This window comes from Callorhinus ursinus, unplaced genomic scaffold (genome assembly GCF_003265705.2).
Source record: "Callorhinus ursinus isolate GAN/ISIS: 27379988/994484 unplaced genomic scaffold, GSC_fseal_2.0 scaffold4, whole genome shotgun sequence".
NCBI classification, from domain to species: Eukaryota; Metazoa; Chordata; class Mammalia; order Carnivora; family Otariidae; genus Callorhinus; species Callorhinus ursinus.
The window spans coordinates 128826141-128851531 of NW_027397066.1; the positions used below are offsets into that span (position 1 = coordinate 128826141).

The following is a 25391-nucleotide window of genomic DNA, read 5'->3' on the forward strand; positions in this document are numbered from 1 at the left end:
TCTCTTTGCCTTCTGACATCACCTATTTGAATTCTCCCAAATCTACCAATCAAACCCTCAATACTAGGCACTTTTAAAAGGACCCAGGGACTGTATTTGTCTCTGTAATGTGACCGAGACATCCTCCAGGGTAGGGGCTGGTCTTACTTGTCTTCGTCTACTTAGTGCCTAGAATCATTAGCCACAGAGGTGGTGCTCCATTAGTGTTTGTAACCTTAGTAAATAAATGGGTGAATGAGTAAAGTACTTCTTTATAATGGAGCTATAAAAGTAAGGATACACGACATGCATCTCCTAGCAAGCAGGCGTTTATATGTCTATTCAGAAAAATGAGTAAGACTTACAATGCATATGGTATGCGTTTGATAGAAATCGAATGTTTTTCTCCCATCTTAAAATACTGAAAACTGGAACTATTCAATTATCATGATTACCCTAAATAATGCTAGACTTTTCAAATCAATATATTCAGCAAATATTTATTGAGTCCCTGTTGGGCACCAAGAAGTACGCTAGGCTCCGAGTACACAGTCATGGATAAAACAGACATGATTCCTGCCTTCATGGAACTTAGCACTGGTGAAGTCCAAAGGGAGATGCTTGGCAATTTTGCTATTAATTATGATCCACAATAGTGACAATGATTACTTCCCTTTAACAACTGCTTGATATGGGCTATAGTCCACACTAAACACTGTATTGACATTGTTTTACTTAGTATGTATTTCCAAAAATGCCATTGGAAGTTACTGGTCTTTTTTTTTTTTTTTACATTTTTTAATATATAAGGAATCCAAAGCTTGAGGGAACCAAATGCATTTGTGCCATTCTAGGCGTGTCTGAAGCACGCGACAGGTGTAGAACTGTCTCCGCCCTCCTGATCCCGTGGTCTTTTGCTAGGTCACATTGCATCTTTACAAGGGGACTGTGACCTCAGTTAAGGGGATTCAAGAACATTTTTGGTGGTGACCCTCTTAAATAAAAGTAAGGATTTCACATACATCTTAGTAGCAGTTAACGGATGTGGTAAAAACAGAAGATTGTGGTGACCTATGAGTAGTTGCGCACCCGTTTGAACATTCAGGTACATGTGTACTAAAACCGGTGTCTTGTCTTCATGTTCTGTAGTGTTTTAAGCCTCATTCTCTGTACTTGTTTCTAACAGACAAAAATTGGATCAGGAAAGTTGATGGGGCCCAAAGGAGTCTCTGTGGACCGCAACGGGCACATCATTGTGGTGGACAACAAAGCATGCTGCGTGTTTATTTTCCAGCCAAACGGGAAGATAGTCACCAGGTTTGGTAGCCGAGGAAATGGGGACAGGCAGTTTGCAGGTACACTTGATGGTAATATGTAAACCCCCTTTTTTATGCTTCTTCTGCTCACGTTTGCATGATGTTGGAGCATGTGGAAGATGCCTCAATCCCCAGTGTGTTTGCTGGCTTTGGGAAAGATGCTGGGGATGAAATCTAAGCGAAAGCATGGTGGGATGCTTCTCAATGACTCCACCCGCAGTAAGTCGAACTGCAGTCCATGCGTGGTTTTCATTGACCGCAGTGTACAACTCAGAAGTCTAATCTTTGAATATTAATGTTAAGTAAAACACAAATTTTAAGATAAAATATTTTTTTAATTAAAAATGGTTGAGGAACAGTGGAGTACCTCCTAGTTCTCCCCAGCTGTAGCTTTGTCTAAAGAGCTTCTGAATGGGAATCTTTTTTCACCTTCCTAGGTGATGATAAGAGAGCAGGACTTTAGAATATTCAGGAAGGGCAGTTCTGTTACCTCTCTTTCTGGTGTACCCCCTTTGCAAGCACAAGCTTCTTAGTTTTTCACATCTGCAAGAAGAGGCTGAAAGCCGTTTCTTACATTTTCTTTTTGAAAGGATGCTTTTGGCATTTGACAACAATTTGCATCATCTTTTTTTGTGCCTTGTCTGTGTTAAGAATTAAGAAACTTAAGAACTGTGACTGAAACTTAAGAAACTCTTAAGAACTGTGACAGTTCTACACCTGTGCTGCCAGCTTCTGAATGTCACCCCAAATTACCGAGGATGGGTTTCTTCTCGACCTTTTAAAAAATATTACATATTGGAGTCTTTTTTCTAGGACTGAGAATCACCACATCTTTCCTCAGGGGGGACGTGAGGGTCTTGAAAGGATTAAGGTGTCCTCAGGGAAGCTGGCAGATGTGACTTTCAGATGGTGGCGTAGAGAATGAATTCAGGTGCTTACCGCTCATTCCACTTCATCAGGGCTGCTGGCCCTCTCAGCTTGCTTTAAAGGAAGGCAGATAGACAGTCCCAGGAGTAGAAGGATAGAGCACCCAGGTGATCTCGAGCCAGAGTTTTGGCTGAATGATCTTTCAAGAATGGAGCCTGTCATTCTTTGTTCTTTCTTAAATATCCAATAGGTCAAATTTGGTCACTGCCGTGTTGCTGTAATCATTTTTATTGGACGTGTCGTCACATATTTTTTTCACCTTTATTGCAGGTCCCCATTTTGCAGCTGTAAATAGCAATAATGAGATTATTGTTACGGATTTCCATAATCATTCTGTCAAGGTACTATCAACACATCGATTATTGTTATCTTTTAACTGTTTTTATTGGGAAATCAGTCGGAGAGAAAATAATATAATATTGACGTATAAGCACAGGAACTAAAGGAATTAACTTCAAAGAGTAGACTTTGCTGCTCCCTGAGATGCAGGTTTGAATTTGGACACGCAGACTTTGAAGAGTCAGAAAATTGAACAGAATAGGATGGTTGATGAGTTTCTTAATTTGAAACGGGTGTAAATGGAGATGACTTAAAAATGAAATTTGAAAAAGCAGTCGCTTGAACTTAGGCAGAACTTTCTGAAGCTTCATATTTGTGGCTATTCAATAAGTTAAAACAAGATCACTTTTTCAATTATCTGCATCATCAAACAAAATTTCAAACAAAATTAGATATTAGAACTCTGCTACAACCACAGATTTTTGAGGGGGGAATAGCCCTAGTATACATTCCTACAGCTGTTTCATACTTCTTAGAATGCCCTCACACACTGCGTGTTCCCTGGAATACAATGCCCATTCCCCTCCCCGGAACAGTGCGGTACATCCTTCTTACTAGTTGTGGTGGGGGACGGGGCGCGGGGGGAGAAAGATTTGACTTTTATTATGAGCCAACCAGGATATATAAAAGTGAATCAAAACAAATTTCTCATTTTACTGAAATGAGGAAATGTTCCGTAACATTCTAGACCACAAGGTGTGGTGCGTGCCAGGTGGTCACGGGCACTGCACTGGCAGACATTTTTGTTTTGGGAGTCATATGTTTATTTTTAGGGTTACCTTCTGTTTACATCAAGCGGTACTGGTTTGTACTTAGAGAAGTGATAGAAAGTTTTCCTTGTAAGTAAATTAAATTGTTTAAAGTGAGACTTTTTTTTCTTAGATTTTATTTATTGATTTTATTTGTCAGAGAGCAAGAGAGAGAGCACAAGCAGGGGGGAGGAGCAGCGGGAAAAGCAGGCTTCCCGCTGAGCAGGGAGCCCTATGCAGGACTCGATCCCAGGACCCTGGGATCATGACCTGAGCCGAAGGCAGACGCTTAACAACTGAGCCACCCAGGCGCCCCTAAAGTGAGGCATTTTTAAAGGAAGGATAAGAAGGAAACAGCAGAGGTGGTATACGCCAGTGACTGAAGTTTGCACTTCAGTGGTTAGAGACAACCACTGGGCAACCAAAGTGAAAAATAGTTTGTTCTGGTTGATAACTGGAATAGCTCCGTAGGGATAGGATTTCAGCAACTGAAGGTACTCTCTCGGTGGAGTCCTTCACCGCTTCATTTCCCCAGTTTGCCCCCGAAGGCATCTTTAATCTGGGTAACTGGAAAGGTTTGGAGCCTTTTTTAGTGGGCACCTAGTCCCTGTGCAAAGACTAGAGCAGTGCGGGCTATGGTGATGGGGCGGGAGGAGCAGAAGAACGCCCACCACTGCTTACTTCTCAGGCTGCTTCCCGAGCCGCTGCCATAGTGATAGAGCTCTGCCCCCACTCCGCCCACCACCCTCAGCGTCTCTCTCTCCACAGGACCTGTCCTGGCAAAAGGAAGAGGACCGTGGGGAGAGCAGTGGCGGGGAGGGGGGGATCCTCAAAGGGGCAGGAGGGCCTGGGTTCTAGACTGTCCTCCCTGGGGGTTGTGACAGTCTTGTGTGAGGAGAATAACTAGAGAGGAACAACAGGCTGTTACCACACTTCTAGCCTTCGCTCCCTTTATAGAGGAATCATTTAACTCGGGGGCATTTAACCAGAAGATAACCCGCGTAGATCAGCAAAGGCCGGCAAACGCCTGGCACAGATGCAGCCCACCCCCGCCGGGAGACAGCCCTATTAATCAAGTTGCTCTTTTCTACTAAGCCCAACTGTGGCCTCAGAGCCATCCCGTCCCAGTGCTCAAGGCAACCTCTATGAATCAACTGGCATTGGTATGTGGGAGGACTCCTATTTCCCAGCCCTGGCTGACAATGTAGAAGGAAATAAAACCTATGTAAGTAATCAAAATGCAAGGCAGATAGCAATAAACTATTTTTTAAAAATAGGTACATACAAAGTTCTGTAAGTATCCAGAAGAAAACAAAGAGCAGATTTCTGTGACTATCAGGGAAGACTTCCAAGTGGAGGTGGTATTTGAGGTGAGAGGAATTTTGAAATCAGGAAAGGATTATCAGAGTTACAAAAAACTTGCTGTAAAAACTTGTTGTAAAAATCAAAGCTGTAAAAATGATTTCGGCCCATGTATCTGCCTCTTAAAATGTTTTCATCTGAATAATTTATAAGCCATTAAATGATGTTTTAGGTGGGAAAAATAGAAACTATGAGGAAATTTATAATTCCTAAGATTCTGAAAACTCTTCCAAAAAATTTCAGTACAGTAGAGGTAGATTATTTTAGCAATTCAAATTCAGTTTTCCTCTTACTTCAGAAAACAAGTCTATTTTGTTTTTTCTTTTTGATAGCTGTTGCCTTATAGCTTTGATGGACTAGTTGGGCTTTTGTTTCCCACGTAACACTTGGCAGTTAGCAGTGGTTCTGGATTCCAGTCACTTCTCTGTTGGTCAATGTGCCTGTAGGTCAGGGCTAACAAATGGTCTAGTTCCTTAGCTACCTTCAGCATGCATTCTCTTTTCATTGCAAAACAAGTAAGACTAAATTTGGCATTCTCCGTCATTCTAAAATAGAGCAGAAGCACTTGAGCCATTTGGATCATGCCAAGGAAAACATACTTACTGAGAGAGATCAGTGGCAAACAAACAAAAAGATTATTGGTCAGACTTAATAAGGGAAAGACCAGAGAATAATAGATTGTGTCTTCACCAGCAAGCACACCCGCTCATTGGTCTTTAAAACAAGGATGTTTTGTGTGAAAGGAGATAAAAAGAGTCAGGAAAGATTTTTAAAACATAACATCTTAGCAAAAGCTGGTTCTTGTCTCATCCTTTCCAAAGAACCAAAGAGGTTGCTTGCTTACTTTGCAAGTTACATAATTAATTCAAGAAGCAATCATGATTCCTTTTCTCCATCTTAAAGGAAGTTTAGCCTTTAGAGATGGAAGTGTCTCGCTTCACTTTCCCAATGTACATAACTAAAAAGAGTCATTTTCATCTTTCATGATCACAGACTTGGCAATAGGAGAATCTGTAAAAGGTCCTGAGATCATTTAACAATTAGATCTGCCCTCGGGTAGAGTGAACTCTCCCTCAGTTCCACATTGTAGGAACCCTTATTCTAATGGTGCTTTGCGTGTAATACTTTCTGATTTGTTAATGAGTATTTTTACACATGTAGGCTAGATGATAATGGAAGCTTAAAATAATATCCTGGAGATATTTCACAATCATTAAGTATTGTCTGAGTCAAGATAAAATCATGCTTACTATAGTCTTATATTTAAACACATATTAAAAATCTAATTCTCTCCAAATCAATAATCTGTATTTGATACATAATAGAGTAACACTCCCTTAACAAGAATATTTAATTAACCACAACAACCCATTGTTTTTCCGTATCAGATATTAGAGAATTTACTGAAGAGTTCTGTTTAGCCCACCACTCTGTCAGCCCCCCTCCCCTTAGTATGCGCCATCCACCAAAGCCTTATGGTCATATAAACTCTCTATTTTAACTAAATATGTATTTTGGAAAAAATATATAAAAAAGCCCTTCTCTTATTCCTCACTGTGTGAGGCCATTACACACACACACACACACACACACACAGTGTGTGTGCCATCACACACACACGCACACGTGCGCATGCACGTGCACATGCACACTTTCCCCTGATGTAAGTGTGAAGTCTAGCCTGCTTTTTCCCATGTGGACTTTGCAAAATGGTAATAAATTCTGAGCATGTGGCGTAACAAAAAGCTCCTAGGTCCTGATCCAACTTTGATCATCCATCCTGTTAGAAATACGATGCTTGTCCTTGAGATTTAGCTATTTATTTAAAGGCAGAAAGAATAATATTGTTGAAAATTGTAGCTCCACTTTCTCATCCTACCCTATATTTGTATATATTTTATAATTTATAATGAAAGTATTTTTCATATAAGTATTCAATAACCAGATATAAGCTAGAAATAAGAAGTGATTTAACACAAATCGAATTTATATAAGCAAATTGGGGAACCGTAAGTGATATGGGGGTCTACTTTGTAGATTTTTTTCTTTTTTTAGAATGTCTTAAATCATAGGTCTTATTGTTATAAAATCCTGTTGGATACATATTTTTTAAAACTCATAATGTTGGCTCAATTGTTTTCAATGTAAAATAAAACCATTTAAAAATATCTCACACAGGTGTTTAATCAGGAGGGAGAATTCATGTTGAAGTTTGGCTCAAATGGAGAAGGAAATGGGCAGTTTAATGCTCCAACAGGTGTAGCAGTGGATTCAAATGGAAACATCATTGTAGCAGACTGGGGAAACAGCAGAATCCAGGTAACTGAAAATGCTAATGTATTTGTTTAGAGTGATCGTTATTTGTTGAAAGTGAAGAATTGGCTGTCTCCCAACTGGAATGTTTTCCATTCTTCTTTGGTTAGGTTCTTCATAGACCACAGGTAATCTCACCAGAAGTGCTGAACTAAGGAAGGTGGAGTTAGAAAAAACATAAACAGGTTACCAGAGGGAAACCCTCTGAAACTGGGAATTTTTTAACATCCCATGGACCCCCCAAAGTGTGTGTGGATAGAATTCAAGAGGTCCATTGAACAAAATATTATATTACTATTTCTACTAGCTTCTAACTAAAAACTATCATTTTCTTTAATGATGAATATAGGCAACAATCACAGTAGTTTTAGAAATACCTATAACTTTGTCACCAAGAGGAATCACAGAAATTTCCATATTATAGTTGAGAGGTCTTGAATTATCATTTATGCTCATCACTCTTCAAAAATAGTCAATAGTAGGCCCATCACTATTTCTTGTTACTTTAATGTGTTGGTTAAAAAAGTACACATATTACTATGTTGCAATTTTGTAAAATTTTGATAACTATATTTTAATTTTTACCTTTATAACCCCATGTATTTTGTTTTATGCATTTAAAAACATTATTCTGCTGAATAACCTGAATCAAAGGGGAAGTCTCAAGGAAAATTTAAAAATATATTGGACTGAATGAAAATGCAAATACAGCATATCAAAGTTTGTGGAGTGCAGCTAAGACAATCCTGAGAGGGAGACTTTTTCCCCCAGCTTTATTGAGGTATAATTGACATACAGTATTGTGTAAGTTTAAGGTGTACAACGTGTTGATTTGATACAATTATATATTGCAAAATGATTACCACCATAGCTTTAGCTAACACCTCCATCACCATCACATTGTTAACATTTCTTTTTTTGTGGTGAGAACATATAGATCTACTCCCTTAGCAACTTCAAGTACCTAAGACAGTTTTATTAACTATAATCACCACACTATGCATCAGCTCCCCAGAACTAAATCAGTTTCTAACTGGAAGTTTATACCCTTTGATCAACTTCTCCCCATTTCCCCCACTCCTCAGCCCTAGTAATCACCATTCTACATGAGAAGGAAATTAATAGCACTAAATGCTTATATTACAAAGTCAAAAATCAATATTCTGAGCTCCTTCATCAAGAATATTATGCAGCCATCAAAAAAATGAAATCTTGCCATTTTGCAACTACGTGGAATTAGAGGGTATTATGCTGAGTGAAATAAGTCAATTAGAGAAAGACAATTATCATATGATCTCACTGATATGAGGAATTTGAGAAAGAAGACAGAGGATCATAGGGGAAAGGAGGGAAAAATGAAACAAGACAAAACCGGAGGGGGAGACAAACCATCAGAGACTCTTAATCTCAGGAAACAAACTGAGGGTTGCTGGAGTGGTGGGGGGTGGGAGGGATGGGGTGGCTGGGTGATGGACATTGGGGAGGGTATGTGCTATGGTGAGCGCTGTGAATTGTGTAAGACTGATGAATCACAGACCTGTACCCCTGAAACAAATAATACATTATATGTTAATTTAAAAAAAGGAAAAATAAATAAATAAATAAATAAAACAAAAACAAACCCCACAAATGTACATAGTAAACCACTGACTTCTTATAATTCCTTCTTTTCTGAAAAAAAAAAAAAAGATCTTTATCTTCTCATTGTATACTATGACTGACAACCATACCTCTGTGGTCTAGTTGCTGATTTTTCCGTTATGATTGGGAATAAAAGCCCTCTTTTATATAAGGAGGGGAAAATGAAGGCTGAGAGTAAGAAACAAGGGTCATTCATTTTCAGGCACCATCGAGGGCTATTCCCCTCAAACTGACCACTGTAAGAATGTAAGTGAGATCTGTTGGCCAATGTCATGCTCCTTGTCAGTGACTCTGGGGAATAGAGAATGAGAGGAGAAAAAGCAAGGTTAAGTAAAGGGAAGGCCTGGATATGTGATAGATCTCAACAAACTTGTGGGCTTACATGCATGCTTTTTCTAAAGATTTATTTATTTTAGAGAGTGAGGGAGGGGCAGAGGAAGAGAGAGTCTTAAGCAGACCCTGTGCTGTGCGCGGAGCCCTATGTGGGGCTCGATCTCATGACCTTGAGATCACCACCTGAGCCAAAACCAAGAGTTGGATGCCTAACCGACTGCCCCCCCCCCCAGGTGCTCCTTACACGCATGCTTTTATATTGAAAATATTAGCATCAAGGGTTTTCTAACTCCTATTTCATCCTATTACTATAGCTTTTCCTAGAACACTCTGACTTTATATTTCTTACAGGTTTTTGACGGAAGTGGATCATTTTTGTCCTACATTAACACATCTGCTGACCCACTCTATGGCCCCCAAGGCCTGGCCCTAACTTCAGATGGCCATGTTGTGGTTGCAGACTCTGGAAACCACTGTTTCAAGGTCTACCGGTACTTACAGTAATGGCAGGCAGCTGGCCTGACCTTACAAAGGTCTTGCACTATAAACTGGAATGGATTTCTCGACGCGGGACCAGATTACACTAGACTTTTCATGCTAGAAGGAATCATTGGTGAACTTTCCAAGGTTATTTCTGAATGTAACTATTTCCTTAAAACCTGCATATCTGATTTCTGTAATTCACCTTTTAGGGTTTAAAGAAAAGAAATCCCTTCTACTGAATCTATGGAAACTGCAAAGTTTTACACCTGTGAACTATGGCTTATCGGACAGGGGTTTATGTAGTTGAACTGATTTTGCAAATCAAACAAACACTAAAAAAACAAAACAAAACAAAACAAAAAAAAGCTAGAATGTTTAAAGATATTTGTTAATCCTGTGAATGGTAGCTTTTGTGCAGAGCTTCCAAAAACAAAACAAAAACAAAAAATCTGTTGTAGTTATATACTTTATTTAACTTCAGTCACAAGACCCGGGGGATCTTCTAACCTCACTTTTACAGTAGGTATTACTCATGTGACATTTTTTGGTTATCGATAACTACATACACATTGGGAAAAAATAAGACTGTCTTGCAAAACCCTCCCAGCTCTGATTAGGCAGGCCTCTTGAGGTTAGCACTTAAAAACCCCTGCAAATTTCCCATCCTTTCTGGGTTAGATCCAAGATCCTTTTTGTGTGTTCTTTACACCGTTTCTCTCCTGCTCACCTTGTATCAAAAAACAAAGTCCATTTTCAGGGAAGCCTGAAATCCCCAATGCTTTGAAAAGCATATTGCTATTGTAATACCTTTGGTATTTAATTAAATACCTTTGGTAAACAAACAGCCCCCTCAACTCCAGACTAATGCACTAGAATGTAATCAAGAAAAAGTTAGCCACATTTTATGTGCCAATGTTCTCACGTGTCTCTCCTCTTCCACTTCCTGAAAGCGAAAGCTTTACCTCCTGCAAAATGTCAGCACATGTAGTAGGACACCAGTATCCTAGGACAGAGAGCCATAAGTAGCCCTTTGGAGGACTGATGGTGTCAACCAAAGGCATGTGATTGATTAATGGTTTCCCCTTAGAAAGCAAGTGTTACCAAAGTCGTGTTATCTCGAGAGCATTACAGGTAAGGGCATGTTATGGTTATTTATCATTGTCTAATGAATAGTAGAGGCATTAAAGGACTATGTATACATGATTAGGGTAAGGTAGAATGTATCATACATATATATATATACATATATATATAGCTGAATATTTGGTGTATTGAAATAGGCAGCACCCTGAAAGACAGAAGCATCGTCCAGCACATTCCTTTACTGCGCAGTTTAAAGCCGTCCTTGTAGAGTAAGCCCTAAAACAGGTTTAATTTTCACCATTTTCCAGTAATGATGATATCAGCTGACTTTTATAGTCAGAAAATGGCCTTCTGTGCTTTCAAAAACAAAACAAAAACAGGTCGAAAGAAAAAGAAACGTTGAACTTGAGTTACATTTAATTTAAGTATACATGCATTTGGAGAAATGTGAAGAAGAATTTAGTCAATTGTTAATCTGTCATTGATACTGTAAAATAAGATGTGGTCTGTTTCCACTGTTTAATTTTCTACTCAGTTCTACCAAATAGGATGTCATGTTTGGCATTTTTGATAATGACTTTGGGATCTTTTTCACTGAAAGCACCTTAGAACTGTACTATAAGAAAACATTTCCCGTATGTCTAATGATATGTGATGTTTATTGCTTATTAATTTATAATTTAGTCATTCTCTTATATAGGACTTTTTTTAATTTAGAAGGAGAATCTAGCTATTTCCAGTTGTCTGTCAAATTTATTATGCCCAAATCAACCTCTGAAAGAAAATTTTTCAGGAAGATTTACATTTAGGTTTACTTTTCTTCTTCTTCTTCTTCTTTTTTTTTTAGTTAGGTAGAGCTTTCAAAATATTTGAAACTATGACAGAGTTATAAAATTCAATAACATTTTTAGAATGTTAAACTAAGATACTGTTTCCTAACATCAGCAAACTAAGTCTTTTGAATGTAAACATTTGTATTTAATGAGTGCTTCCTAGGTGCCAGGCACTATTCCCAGGACTGGGGAAACAGCAATGGATCAGACAGAAATCCCTGCCTGCTTGGAGCTTACACTCTAGGGAGGAATTTCATTTTGCCACTTAATAACATTTTGCATTCAAGATAAGCTAGACTCTTGATAGCTCCTAGACTATTTAGAAGAAAACTTTTTAAATTGGTTAAATTAATTTTAGTTTATTTTCACAAGTAAAAATGGCTTCCTATTTAGATTCTGTTCACAGGCTGTTGGTCTTAAGACTAGTTTACTTAAAAGAGTTTTTTTGCACAACATTGAAATTGTATTTGTGAATTTAGAAGTTAACCAGCCATCATACCATAACAGGCTGGATAGCTCAATAATAGGTTGCATACAAGGCTAATTTTTTTTTTTTAACCTGTCAATATTGGCACAAACTGGAATGGAAGAATAGATACTTTGATTCAGACCTGTTCCACTGTTACTAAAACACATGCTATGGGCACTCCAAGAAACACTGTATTTTTCCCCAAAAATATGTAATCATGTATGTTAGTTAAAGCATAGATAACATTTCACATTTGGATACTTAGGAGCATTTACTGTATTTCTTAGTAAGTGTATTTGAGGGGGGGGAAAGTGCTGCTGATAAGATACGAATAGACAAGATTTTAATGAAATTTTGTCAACATTCTATGGAAAATGGTTCCTGGTAAACTGAGAAGGATATTAAAATAAGTGACTTTTTTTCCCAGAGCTATCATTATTGTTTGATTTTTCTTTGTCAAGTGTACAGAACCTGTCATACATTCATGATAAGTAGCACTGAAAAATTACCCATTCAAATGTCCCCTGGGCACTTAATGGCAAAAGATTGCCAGTTCGAATGTAAAGGTCAGTGACAATGCATTCCTGCCTGATACAGACTTCCCCTGCCGGACTCTGGGGACGTAGTCACTTGACCGTCCAGAAACACATGAATAAAAAGCCGTTATGACTGTTCACCATTGTTTTAAAGGTACTTAGTATCTTGATCAAACTTTAGTCTCCAGTAACTAAACAAGTCCCCAAGTTTCCTTATTTTCATTTACCCATTGACTAGATTTGAGACAAAGAAATACTACAGGTCATGCAACTAGAAGACACTTGCTTCCACTACTAAATATACAGGGTATGTCCTCACTTGGAGTTAACTGGAATAGCAGTACGGTAGCAAGTGTCTCTGGGTCCTTGGTGAAGGATTCACATTAATGCTTTGGTAATACCTTCTGAGTGAATTAGAGGAAATAGCAAATGAATGTTAGGTACTGTGCAGATTACTTCAAATGGGAAAAACCTTTTTGTACATTTGGACTCTATAGTATCCTCCCTATTCACCAGCTTCTGAAGAAGGAGGAGTATTTTTAGTTTAATAATTTAAAAAAAAGACCTTTCCAGGTAGGAAAAAATTGAAGCTATTTGCTGCAAACATCATCTAATTTTGCTTAAAGTCGAAAGTCGTAATACTGTTGCATTCTGTCAGTGTTGCAGGGCTTTAAACTTTACAATTATTTTAATATTTTTGATAACTAGGAATCTAGTATTGCCATAAAGGAAACTAAGTGCCCATTAAAGATTTGTTTGGTATAAATAAATGATTTTTTTGTTTTGTTTTAAATGACAGTAAGCTACAAATCATGATGTTAATCTTAATACTTTCTGAAGATGAACTTTGTGGCAGTGATTGTGTGGTCTGTTTGTGGAGAATGTATGAAAGCTATTCATATTCTAAAATAGATTAATAAATCGGCTATGTTGTCCCAATGAATGTACAGCACGTCCATTAACTTTCGAAAGCAACACAGCCTTAAACTCAATGCTTTTGCTTTATGACATGGGAATGTTCTGTCATCAACAGAGTGTATTCTTGTAATAGAATTCTTTGTATCATTCTCAATTCTATTGCCTTTCAATCCTATGTGTGAGTATTAAGGGTTTTTGCTTCCTTTTTTTTTCTTTTTAAAGTTTGTACATTCCATCTTTCTAGGTCTGTTTCATACGTTTTGTGTATAGAACACTAAGTCTTGCGCTCTCTGACGTTGATACTGATATATTCTCATTTGTTCTTTTACGAATCGAAATGCTGACTGCCTATTTAAAGAAAAGAATGAACGCTGTGCATCAAAGTGTTTGTATGTTCGTAGCTACATATGTACCACAGTATTTTGGATGCTTTAGTCTACAATAAAACTTTAAATTAATTCTGTCTTGAAACATAGGAGAAACAAGATTCATGTGTATATCTTTACCATGCACAAAATATCAGATCATTATAATAAAGCTTGTTTTCTCCATTTCCAGGGTGAATGTTTATTTATTTTACATAGTTTTCTTTTTTAGTAAAGGGAAATGAAGAAATTTTCTAGAATATGTGGCAGATATCAATACCTCAACCAAACTGTTTAGTTAAATTAGTAAAATTTTTGTCATTTATGATACCAATAATCTGGTTAGCATTTAGGATGTATCTTAGATAGGAATTTGGAAAACCATGACAGGTATGCCTAGCACACATATTTAGAAAGTCAGATAGACCAAAATCACTATGCTTCAAGAATCACAAAAGGGACTTTCTAGAAATCATGGCAGTCCCATTTCTAGGGGGTGAAGAACTAGAAAGAGACTGCACTATAACTACTGTCTTTAGGGTCCACAATTTAATTAAAATTAATTACAAGAAACATTTTTATATTACATCAAGCTGACGGCCAAGCATTTCAAGCAGTACTCACAACATCTAAAGAATATGTCGGACAGTCCTCTGGTGGTTGCAGAGGAACCTGCTGCTGGATGCACAAATCATGGGCTATCACTACGTCCTATCCTTTCAAAGAAGTTAGTTTCCATCTTTCTTAAGTCAAAAAAAATTTAAATTGGTCTCTATTCATAATGTCAAAGTTGTCATCTTAATGCCACTTACACACAAGCCAGCATGTTCCCTCTGAGACTTGAAGATAGATAAGCTCTCAATCTTGAGTGGTGTGTGGATTGATACTTGGTCTTTTGTTCTATAAAGAACGCTTGTCCTTCATTGATTGTAAACAAATCATAGCCTCACGTATATGCATATGGCTTTTTTTCCCTGATGTATTTATAGGCTTTTTGATTTTTCACTAAGTCTGTGATTTATATTTTGCTGTGATGGAATGAATACTAAAATTTATCTTCTGAGTATCCTTTGTGAACAATGGAGGGATCCAACAAAAATCTCTTGTTTTGTTTTTTCAAGGATTAAAAAAAATCTATAATAGATTATAAGTCTACAAGAGGTGAGTCAGTCAGTCTTGGAAGGAGAGATGTAACAGAAATGAGAACAAGGCCAAACAGGACGCTGCCAACTAGTAACTGAATATTAGTATTCTTGAATCCTGCTTCTATTCTTCATTTATTTTTTCTTTTAACCAAGCAGGCACCATAGCCATCTTGGGCTCTTTGGAAGTTTTCAGAAGCAGAGAGTGTGGCATTCCTGATGTAAGCCAGTTGCCCCACATTTAAGCATATCTCAAACTGTCCTTTGAGGACTCACTTCACATAAAGCCAGATGCACCCCTTTCCAGAGCAGACAAGTTCAATTAAAGCTGTATTTTATTTGCCTAAGCAAAGAGGCAGGAAGGGCAGATGACATTCTATCCTCTACCCAACCCTATTGTCTTTTGTTGTCTTTGCTGTTGTCATTGGCCCTGCAGATTCTTTGCCTACAGGGAGGGATGTGTACTTCTCAGATGCTGCAAATATGTATTTACCATTCTTAAAAACCCATATACTACATCTGTCTGCTCCATAATATTGCAAAACTTGGAGTGTCTTAGGATAAATGTTAAAAGATAAACTGAGGCATATTAAGAATTTTAAGAGTTTGAGCAAAATCAGTTCTAATCAGGAGGTGCCAAATCAGAAGTGGATAGGAGTGCTCTGCCAACAGGAGCCAGGGGAATGACTTACACAGAGAAAATACGGAACCAAAGAAATTCTTTGATGGCGGCTGTTGTTGTTGGTCATTGGTTGTCTTTAGCATTTTGATTTCCTAACCTTGAGGTATTTATAGGCTTAGAATTGTGGTTTGCCCATGTAGGCTGCTGCAGCATTAGTCCACACAAAAGAGTCTAATGGCTTCCTTGTTTAATTTAACACATCTGAATGGTATATAAGATAACTTCAAAATTCCACTGGTGAGAATAATAAATGAGAAAGCACTACTCAATACAAACAATTAAGATTTTACTAAAGTAAAATATCCTTTGATTTTTCATCTGAAAACCATATCTAGTTATCCCTAAGTCAACGAAGAGATAGTATTCTTAAATACCTGGTATATTTATTTAATACATATTTACTGAGTGTTTACCATGTGTTGGGCACTGTGCTAGGTCTTGGTGATATGGAAATGGTTGGCTTAACCTCTGCCACAGAAAGGAGTCTGATAGTACAAGGAAGCTGTCCAAGAAAACAGTTCTTAAAATGAACGTGGGGTGCTATAAAACTGCAGATTGCTATAGCATACCACAGAAGGGACCTTCTCTGCTCTGCGGTGGGAGTGGGGAAACACAGAAAAAGACTCCTGAAGGCTACATCCGACCTGTCTAAAGGGGGGTAAGAGTAAGCCAAGTGAAGAAGGGCCACTCCTGATGGAGGGACAGGTATGGCAGTCTGAAAGCCGACTAAGACAAGCCTTCCCACAAATGTTACCTTTATGATTTTTGTCAAATCTAGGTATCACCAGGGCCATTACTTAATATTTTTCTTAAATATCACTTTCATTTTTTCTGACAGGCCTATTTCATCCATATCTAGAGCAATACATGAGAAATCTAGAATATAATGTGTTGCTTATGCTTTTTCTAGTACATATTAAAACATGTATTAAATGGCTACCCATTTACTATCTTAAAATCATCTGATGTACAATCATATCGTACTGTAATGCACTCTCGGGAAAACTAAATTAATGGAACTCTACGCAATCAATATATCCCTTCTTGGCTTCCGTTTCTTAAAGAAGCAATAGGAGATACAAATTCCCACTTTAGATGCCTCTCTTCATGCTTTCAGTAAAATTAGTATACTTTAAAATGGTTCAAAATCACGTACAATAATTTTCAAAACAATTGACAAGTCTGAGTTAATTTTGTAGCACCTTTAGGTTAAGGGGCCCGAGCTTTAGACCCGAATCCCCATCTAATGTCAGGTCCTGAGGTAGCAGGTTTTCGACAGATTTCACTTGAAATTCATTCTTTTGTTTATTTAAAAAACAACAAACAAGCCTAAGAGAAAACCAAACATACAAAGGGATTTTCAAAAACTGGGAAAGCAGTGGAGAGAGGCTGCAGAGAAGAGGGGTAGAATTAGGAGAGAGAAGGAAGTCCGCCCCAGACTGGGCGCATCCAGAAGGATGGAGGGTAGCGCTTCCTTCCCCAGGGTCAAACCGCCTCTATTTTCTAAGGCCAACTTAGGCCGGTTTCCGCAGCGCGGAGAAAACGCGCGCTAAAGTGAGGGCTCAAAACTTTCTAAAAAAAAAGAGAAAAGGAGTCACATTCTACACCACGGAAAAGAGGTGGGTGCCGTGCAGACACCCGTCGCACGGAACCCCCAGCCCTCCGGGCTCCCCCCGCAGGCCCCGCCCCTCCCGGGCCGGCCGCTCGGCACAGCCGCCAGGGGTCGCCGCGCGCCGTCAGGGCGGAGGTCGGCCTCCCTCCCACGGCGCCCCTCCCACCTCGTCCTCGTCGCTGCTCCGCCCCGCGGCGCTGTCGGCGCCAAAATCAAACCCGCCTAGGCTCGCCCCGCCCCTCGGCTCGCGCGCAGGCCCGGCCGCCGGAAGACCCGCCGCTCGCGTCATGGTAAGAGCTGAGGCCACGCTCCCGGGTCCCGCGCCTCCCCAGTGTCTGGGCCACAGGGCCCCTCGGCATTGTGGGGCCCCGGCGGGCTTCGGGGGCTTGGCTCCCCGGGAGGGGCCGCCAGGTGGACGCGGCCGGATCCCGGAGGCTGGGGCGCGCGCGGCCCCGGGGCCCGCGACCCCCACGCCTCTGGGCCTCCCCGCGCCGCCGCACTCCGCGCTCTCGCCGGAGCACACCCGAGAAGCGTTCGCGGACGTGACCCGAGTGTCTCACAAACTTAGCGACCAGTCAGAGCACGAGTCGCCTCAGAACCAGAGCCCCAGGGTCCGGGGATTCGGCCGCCAACGCTGCAACCTCTTAGGAAGAAGCGGGAAGGGTGTGAGCGAGGCGGACCGACGCCTTGGATCCTAATGGCTCTTGTTTTATGACAATTGAGGGGTGCCATGTATTGTAGTTTGTAGAACACGTTTCTGAATGGCTCACGATTTCAGAAGTAACCTAGCGAGTCTTTTGTGCCAGTAAGATTTCTTTGAAAATCCGTTGCTTTTTTACTAAAGGGCAGGAATGGATGCCCTTTTGTGCTTCGGACTGCTAGTTGGTAGGGAGTTGGTTCCTTTATTAAGGGAAGCACTGAGTTAGCTTTCCTTGCTTGCCATGATAGGTTAAGTCCTGTGAGATTCCAGATCGACCTTTTTATCTTGGTGATTTTAATGTTTTCCACCTGGTCGCATCATTTTCATAAACCTTCAGTTTCATGTCATTCTTTCTGCTTCTGTTGGCAGAGAATCAACATCTCATTAAATGGATCTAAGATTTTAATATCTTAATTTAGTTAAGTGGTCGTTATTTTGCTGGGCAAGGATCTAGGTTGTACGGTATTTATTTGAAGATACTTGTCCAGATGTAATTACAACTGATAACGGCTTCTTTGTGGTTAAACTAACGATGCAGCCACCTGGGCATAAAATGGGCTCAGACACAACAGGACCACATTTAAATCTGTTCCCAGTGCTGCGGGATTGCATGTTTCTCATAGTTACTGGCCTAGTACAACTGAGAACTATGAGCACAAATGCATTAACTTTATCCTTTTACCTAATCTCTCTTTACATGTGAATCACCTTATAATACTCGGTGGTAATATGCTGTTAACTACCTTCAGATGCTTACCTCCGATAATGAAGAAACATGAAAAAAATGAGAATAAAACTTTGAGATACATCCAATTTTTTTTAATGTCTGCTCAAGAAGTAAGTTTAGTGTTATGTTGACCAAAGACAACCCTTTGTTCTCTTTCCTGATTATGAATTAATAGCTGTTTGTTTTGATTTGGTTAGACTTCATGAATAAACAGTTATAAATCCAGGCATATTTTTGGAATTGGAGAAATGCAGTGTACTCTGCCATGTTTGAGGGCAACAGATATCTATTTTTAATTTTTCAGAATTTTATTGTAATTGGTAAACGGGGTGGATTTTAGGAATTCTGTAACTCCTAATTGGAGAAGGTTCCTTAGATGTATGGTTTTTTTTAAGTGGTTTACAATACAGGTTTTTCCCACTCTTTGAAAGTAGTGTTCCTGTGAAGCCTTTCATAATCTGAAGTGGCATAAGGTGAAGAAGCAATTATTAATTTATATGGAAACAAATTTTGGGCATTCCTAGACCCAAAAAAATAACTTCTTAGGCTTAAAAAAAAACCTTTTTTTTTTCCTGTCAGGCTTTTCAGATACCTTAGGACACATCTTGCTAACAGATGCACGGAATAAATTGAGGTACAGCACAGATGCTCACCGACACCGTTCAAAGCCGTAGTGGCTTATGCTTGAGATGCTGAATGTAGTTCCCAGGGAAGGAGCGTGGTGGAGCCATTCCAAAAACAAACGCTGAACACTATTTTTGCTTTTTGCCTTTTTTCATAGAAGTGAAAATGCTCTTAGGATTTCTTTTGATTAGTGAAAGCAGGTACTAATGTAGGTCGTCTGAAAAGTGGGGATAGCTGTATGTTCGTCAGCCGGGAAGCTTTGTTGTTCTCAGGTCAAGTCTTGAGTCCCCTTACTTACTCATTTGAATGCATCTTTAACTTACGTTGTCAGCAGATTTTCTTTAATGTTAAGTATTAAATGAGACCTTGTTGATTTTTTTTGGAGAAATTTCTAAATATGAATTAGCGTGTCATCCTTTTACATTAGTTATTTTAATTCTGGCCGTGATACTGTCCTACTGTGGTTAATTATAAAAACTATTTCTAGTCATAAAAGAGACTAATGAATGAATTAACCCGGAAACAAAGTAAATGGATGTTATAGCTCATCCATATTTCTTGAGTGACTTTCATAGCTACTGAACTGAGTGATAAGAGCTTTCCTAAAACTGTGTGCCTCCTGGACACTAAATTCTCCTCATTGTCTGCTTCTGGGTGGCAGATTCTTGTGGGGCCCATGAGTCTCTCCAGGGAGCTGTTTAATACCAAAACATTAGGAGCCTTTCCTAAAGCTTTGGATCTGTTTTCCACTGATGCAGCCACAGACCAAAGTCCTAAAGGGATCCTCACTGCCCCACAGTGCCCCTGACCCGCCTCTAGATTCTGGGGTGTGAAGAGCAGTGTTCTCAATCCTGGGACCAGTTAAAGCACCTGGAGAGGCTTTTAAAAACATGCATGCCCAGGTCCGGTCTCAGAGATTCTCATTCAATTCATATGGCATGTGCCTTGGCATCAGTCTTTTTTAAAAGCTCTTGAGATGGTTCTAATGGCAGTTTGAATCCCACTGGACTAGAGAAATGAGCCAAAAGAGCCTTCTTTTTTTTTTTTTTTTTTTTAAATTTGCCTTACTGGTTATGATGTTCAGGTATTCTTTTTTTTTAAGATTTTATTTATTTATTTGACAGAGAGAGAGGGAGACACAGCGAGAGAGGGAACACAAGCAGAGAGAGTGGGAGAGGGAGAAGCAGGCTTCCCGCCGAGCAGGGAGCCCGATGCGGGGCTCGATCCCAGGACCCTGGGATCACGACCCGAGCCGAAGGCAGATGCTTAACGACTGAGCCACCCAGGTGCCCCCCAAAAGAGCCTTCTTAACTGGGTGTGAATTTCATGCTTGGTTTATTCTGATATTGCTGAGGCCAGTGCGAAAAGGAGGCTAATTAAAGCAGTATTGAATGCTGGCTCTCGACTCTGGATTTGGTGAAATAGATCTATATGTTTTCTTGGAGCTTGCCTACCTGAGATTTCTGTGATTTATCTCTCCAAGAAAGGCAATAAATGGTTATCACAGAAGTCTTTATTATTAATTTACCCTGTGTTGTATTTATGGTAGTGCGGTGGGTGTTGTGGGATTTGGGAGTCTTGAACAGTCTCAAATTTTAGGGTTAGATAATTTTACGGCTTTAGATAAATGGCCTTGAAGTCAAGGGCTGGCCTTTGTGTCTGCTCTAATTTAGTACTAAGCTTTAGGAAGGCAAGCGCGGTGCATGTTCTGAAGTTTTCAGTCGGCTGAGAAAGACAAGTGTACCAGTTGATTTGATGGAGGTGTGTTCTGGGAACACATGGAATGACACTCAGACTGTTCTGTGAGTTCTCTTTTTCAGAATGCTTAAACTAAGCCTTGGGAGACTTTCTGGAGTTTTGAATAGGCAAGAGCAGCAGGTGTTTTAGATGGAACAGTTTTTTAAAGACACGGTGGTTCAGAGCCACTGAAGGCTTTTAAGCAAGGGAGAAGCATGGTTAGATTTGCTTCTTGGCAGGGTGGAATGTGAACTTAGAGGGTGAGACAAATTGTGGCCAGAGGGCTTGCCTACCGGTGTGTTGCAGGAGACAGAACACATAATGAAGGCCGGAATTGAGGTCGGGGTTGTAGGGATGGAGCAGACAGGGTGGATTTGAGAAATAGTTAAGCACTAAAATTGTCAGAACTTGGTGATTGGTCTGATGTGGAGTAAGAGGAGTGAAGGAACCTGGGATGACCTCCAGGCCTCTGGCTTGGCTAACAAGGTGGTATCTAACTGAGCTCAAGATCTAGAACAGCAGGTTTGGGGAGTAGATGTGGGAGAAGAAGAGTTCAGTTTAAGCCCTCTGAGTTTGAAGTCTGTCCAGCAGACAGGTAGATACTTGAGATGGAAGCTCAGGAGCATACTTCAGAGGCTGATGCAAAGATGTGAGGATTCAGCGTAAGTGTTAGTTAAAACGGTAAAGGCAGCAGAGATGGAAGAAAAGGCGTGAGGAGATTGGGGATCAATAGAGAACCCGGGGGAACCGCGGTGTTTGAGAGCGGACAGACAAAAAAGAGAAATACCCACTTTATGCCTACTTATTTTACCCATACAACTCATCAAGGAACACCTAATAATTTTATTGCTGAGAAAATGAGTTAGTGGGTTTGTAGGTTGTGTAAGTAGAATGAAGACTCGTGTACCCTGCTTTGTATTCAGAATGGCAATTTGAAATGCTTTTCCCCATCTGTTGTAGACTTTTCATTTTCTGATGGAGTATTTGGTTAGACAGGCTCAGTCTTTGTGTTTTATGTCTGCTTTTTTGGGTGGTGTAAAGTGTTTCAAATTCTTGCTAAACAGTTTATGTTGCCTCATAATCTGGTGTGATTTTTGAGAAAGATGCAGATCACTTAAACATTAGTGTGGAATTCTCTATTAGAGATGATAGTTCTCTCTTTTGTTCTTTTCTGTGAATCTTCACATTGAGGGGATTTGGCTTTTTAAAAAAATTTTGTATTTCACCTTTATGTATATATTCTAAATACAATATGTAGTAAAATTCATTATCAACAGACTTTAGTTACATGTTAATTAATTTTAAATTGGCTGAACTATAATTATAGAATAATAGTAATCTGCAGTAGGCTTCCACTTTCTACTTGGATAGGTTTTTCCATCCTCCAGCCTACTCTCCACAGTGCTACTAAATGTTATCTTACTAAAATGTAACTCTAATCTTGTCACCCTCCTGCTTTACACATTGCTCAGTAGCTTCTCCTTGTCTAGAATAACGGCCATTCCCTTGGGCTGGACAGTCAGCCTCCCATGGTCTGGCCCGAGACAACCTTTCTCGCCTTACCTGCCATTCCCTCTCCATGTACCACACAGCAGTCATCCCTTGAGTGCTTGTCTTTCTGGAGCATTCCATGTACTTCCATAACATCGTGCCTGTGTGTGGTCTGCCTGGGACGCCTTCTCACCATTTCTCAACTTTCCAAAATCCTTTTTGTCTCTGGCCTTCCTACATAGTCCTCAGCCTTCCCCAGGGTAGAATTCTTTTTGTCCTTGGTAGCAATTTGTGCAATGACCTCTTCATCGTTTATTAGTTATGTCTGTTTTCTCTGTGAGGTTGTAAGTCTTTTGAAGATAAATACCGTGACTTATCATTGGATCATTTGATAAATATTGAATTTCTGTAAACTGCCAGGCTCTATCTCAACCACAGTTCTTATTACTACACTGGCAGCACCAATCACAAAGCTTGGCATGTAGCAGTTAAAAATGAGTCTTTAGAGTTATCTAACCCATTGGCAGACAAGACCATAACATTTCAGGTAATGTTTCAGACCAAGTTGTTTTAAAGTACAGTGTCTTGGGGCACCTGAGTGGCTCAGTCGGTTAAGCGTCTGCCTTCGGCTCAGGTCATGATCCCGGTGTCCTGGGATCAAGCCCCACATCAGGCTCTCTGTTCAGCGGGGAGCCTGCTTCTCCCTCTCCCTCTGCCTGCCGCTCTGCCTATCTGTGCTCTCTCTCTCTGTCTCTGTCAAATAAATAAATAAATAAAATCTTTAAAAATAAATAAATGCAGTGTCTTTTTTTTTTAATGCAGTGTTTACTTTTTTACTTTTGTGCTTTAGTCAAAGAAAAAAGGACTGAGTGCAGAGGAGAAGAGAGCCCGTATGATGGAAATATTTTTTGAGACGGTGAGTTATTTTCTATAAGACTTTTAGTATTTTATGTAATTTTCTCCATAAGGGTATGTCATTCAGTATTTAATTGTACCTTTTGCATTAGATATCAATGCTGATCAATTACCTGAAGAATGGATAAAATTCTGCAAACATTTTTTATTTCTGTGAAGCTACGGAGTAAGAAAGAACCCTACCCCAATGTTCACTTCTGTCCAGAATGATCTTTCTGAAGCATGTATTTGATTGTGTCCCCTTTCTGCTTGGAAATGATAATATTGACATCTACTGATTGCTTCCTAGGTGCCAATCATTGTTCTGACCACTTGGTGTAGGTTATCTGATTCCATCCTTTTTAATTCTATGAGATCAACACTGTTATGATCCTCATTCTGTAGATGAGGACATCTGAGACACAGCCTAAGATACCACTCTGGATCTCAAAAAATAAAAGCGGTAGTACTAGGATTCAGATCCCGGGAGGACCATCTGATTTTAGAGGCAGGGCTAAATGCTGCCTCTTTACGTTGATAAATCTGTCTGTACTGTGACACATATATCATGGTACATAGGCCACCTTAATTTATTCCAGATATTTGTACCTTCCACTAACAGGAAATATGTTTGAAGTTTCAAGTCCTTAGTGGCAGAGCCAGGATTCAAACCCAGGCACCTGGCTCTAGAGGCTGGCTGTTTTCTTTACTATGTTGCTATACGTAGCTTTTTTTTTTTTTTGCTTCCAGGTTCAAGTCTAAATCTTAGGCCTACAAAAAACACTAACTTCAACTTCCTGTGTCTTAACTTAATACTTGATGGGACCTTCAAAGTCTAGTCCGGCCCCAACCTACTGGGTACTTTGATTATATACAGGTGTTAAGAAGTTGGGAGAAGGGCACCTGGTGGCTCAGATGGTTAAGCGTCTGCCTTCGGCTCAGGTCATGATCCCAGGGTCCTGGGATCGAGTCCTGCATCAGGCTCCCTGCTCCTTGGGAGCCTGCTTCTCCCTCTGCTTCTCTCTCTCTCTCTCTCTCTCTCCCCCCCCGCACCTCTGTCGCTCATGAATAAATAAATAAAATCTTGAACAAAAAAAAAAAGTTGGGAGAAAATGGCAAAGTAGAATATGAAATTAATAAGGTAATAATAATACTTGACATTTTCATTTTGATAATGCATGTTTTCAGCAAAACATTCTCAGGACCTTTGTTTTAAAAACTGCCCTCTGAGTGGAATCTTACTAATGTTACCTGCCTGCAATGACTTACCAAAAGTCACTGGCAGAAGAGAGTATCACATCAATAATGATGAGTAGGAAAAGGCGCCTGGGTGGGTCAGTCAGTTATATGTCTCTGACTCTTAATTTCAGCCCAGGTCATGATCTCAGGGTTGTGAGATTGAGCCTAGCATTGGGCTCTGCACTCAGCTCGGAGTCTGCTTTATATTCTCTCCCTTTGCCCCTCCCCCTGCTCACACACTCTCTCTCTCTCTCTCTCTCTCTCTCTCTCTCTCTCAAATAAATAAATAAAATATTTTAAAAAAAGAATGATGATTAGAAAGATAAATTGATGAAGTTTCCACGTGAAGATTATGACTATTCTACTGAGTTTGAATATTCTTCCTATGGTCTCAGCGAGAAAAATAGATTTAATTCTTACTAGGCAGTGGAAAGCTGGGGAGAGTGATGGGGGAAATTATTTTGTCCTTTATGATATTATTAATTTTCTCAAGTATCAAAATTGGCTGTTTCAGATTGAAAATTTTTCAACCCTGCTATCAATTAATGATATGATGAGTGTTATTAGCAGCTTCCATAAGTTCAGTAGTCATTGAGTTTTTACATTAAGCTAAAAATTGATTATATTGATTGATTTCAGTTCATATATTCCTGTATATTCATTTGTGTGTGTGTTTGAAGTTGCTAATAGAAAAACTTAAGAATAGCATGGGAGCAATATAGCTAAATGAGAGAGCACTTGCACCTGAAATCTGTTTTACTGAATAGTTTTGTGACTTTAGATACTTGACCTATGTCTCAGTTTCCTTGTTCTATTAAAGAGGATGGTAATACTTGTACCCAGCTGACAGTGTTGGTATGAGGGTTAAATAAGATAATCCATGTAAATCATTACAAT

The 25391-nt window shown here is 39.6% G+C and overlaps 2 protein-coding genes across 11 annotated transcripts in view; both read left to right on the plus strand.

The window, feature by feature from the left end:
- Positions 1–13832, plus strand: part of TRIM2 (tripartite motif containing 2) — a 162638-nt gene extending 148806 nt beyond the window's left edge. For all 8 annotated transcript variants that reach the window (XM_073892382.1, XM_025874336.2, XM_073892377.1 and 5 more), the window contains 4 exons: positions 1166–1334; positions 2493–2563; positions 6851–6991; positions 9311–13832. In XM_073892382.1, the coding sequence (XP_073748483.1) occupies positions 1166–1334; positions 2493–2563; positions 6851–6991; positions 9311–9463 (534 nt within the window). In that variant the 3' untranslated portion in view covers positions 9464–13832. The remainder of the gene's footprint in view (positions 1–1165; positions 1335–2492; positions 2564–6850; positions 6992–9310) is intronic.
- Positions 13833–17320: 3488 nt separating this feature from the next.
- The window catches only part of MND1 (meiotic nuclear divisions 1), a 73917-nt gene continuing 65846 nt past the window's right edge, over positions 17321–25391 (plus strand). For 2 of the 3 annotated variants that reach the window (XM_073891227.1, XM_073891228.1), the window contains exons 1-3: positions 17826–17887; positions 18532–18619; positions 23212–23277. In XM_073891227.1, coding sequence (XP_073747328.1) covers positions 17844–17887; positions 18532–18619; positions 23212–23277 — 198 coding nt within the window. In that variant the 5' untranslated portion in view covers positions 17826–17843. Of the gene's footprint in view, positions 17373–17825; positions 17888–18531; positions 18620–23211; positions 23278–25391 lie in introns of those variants that run through there. The other variant, XM_025874340.2, reaches the window with a different exon arrangement.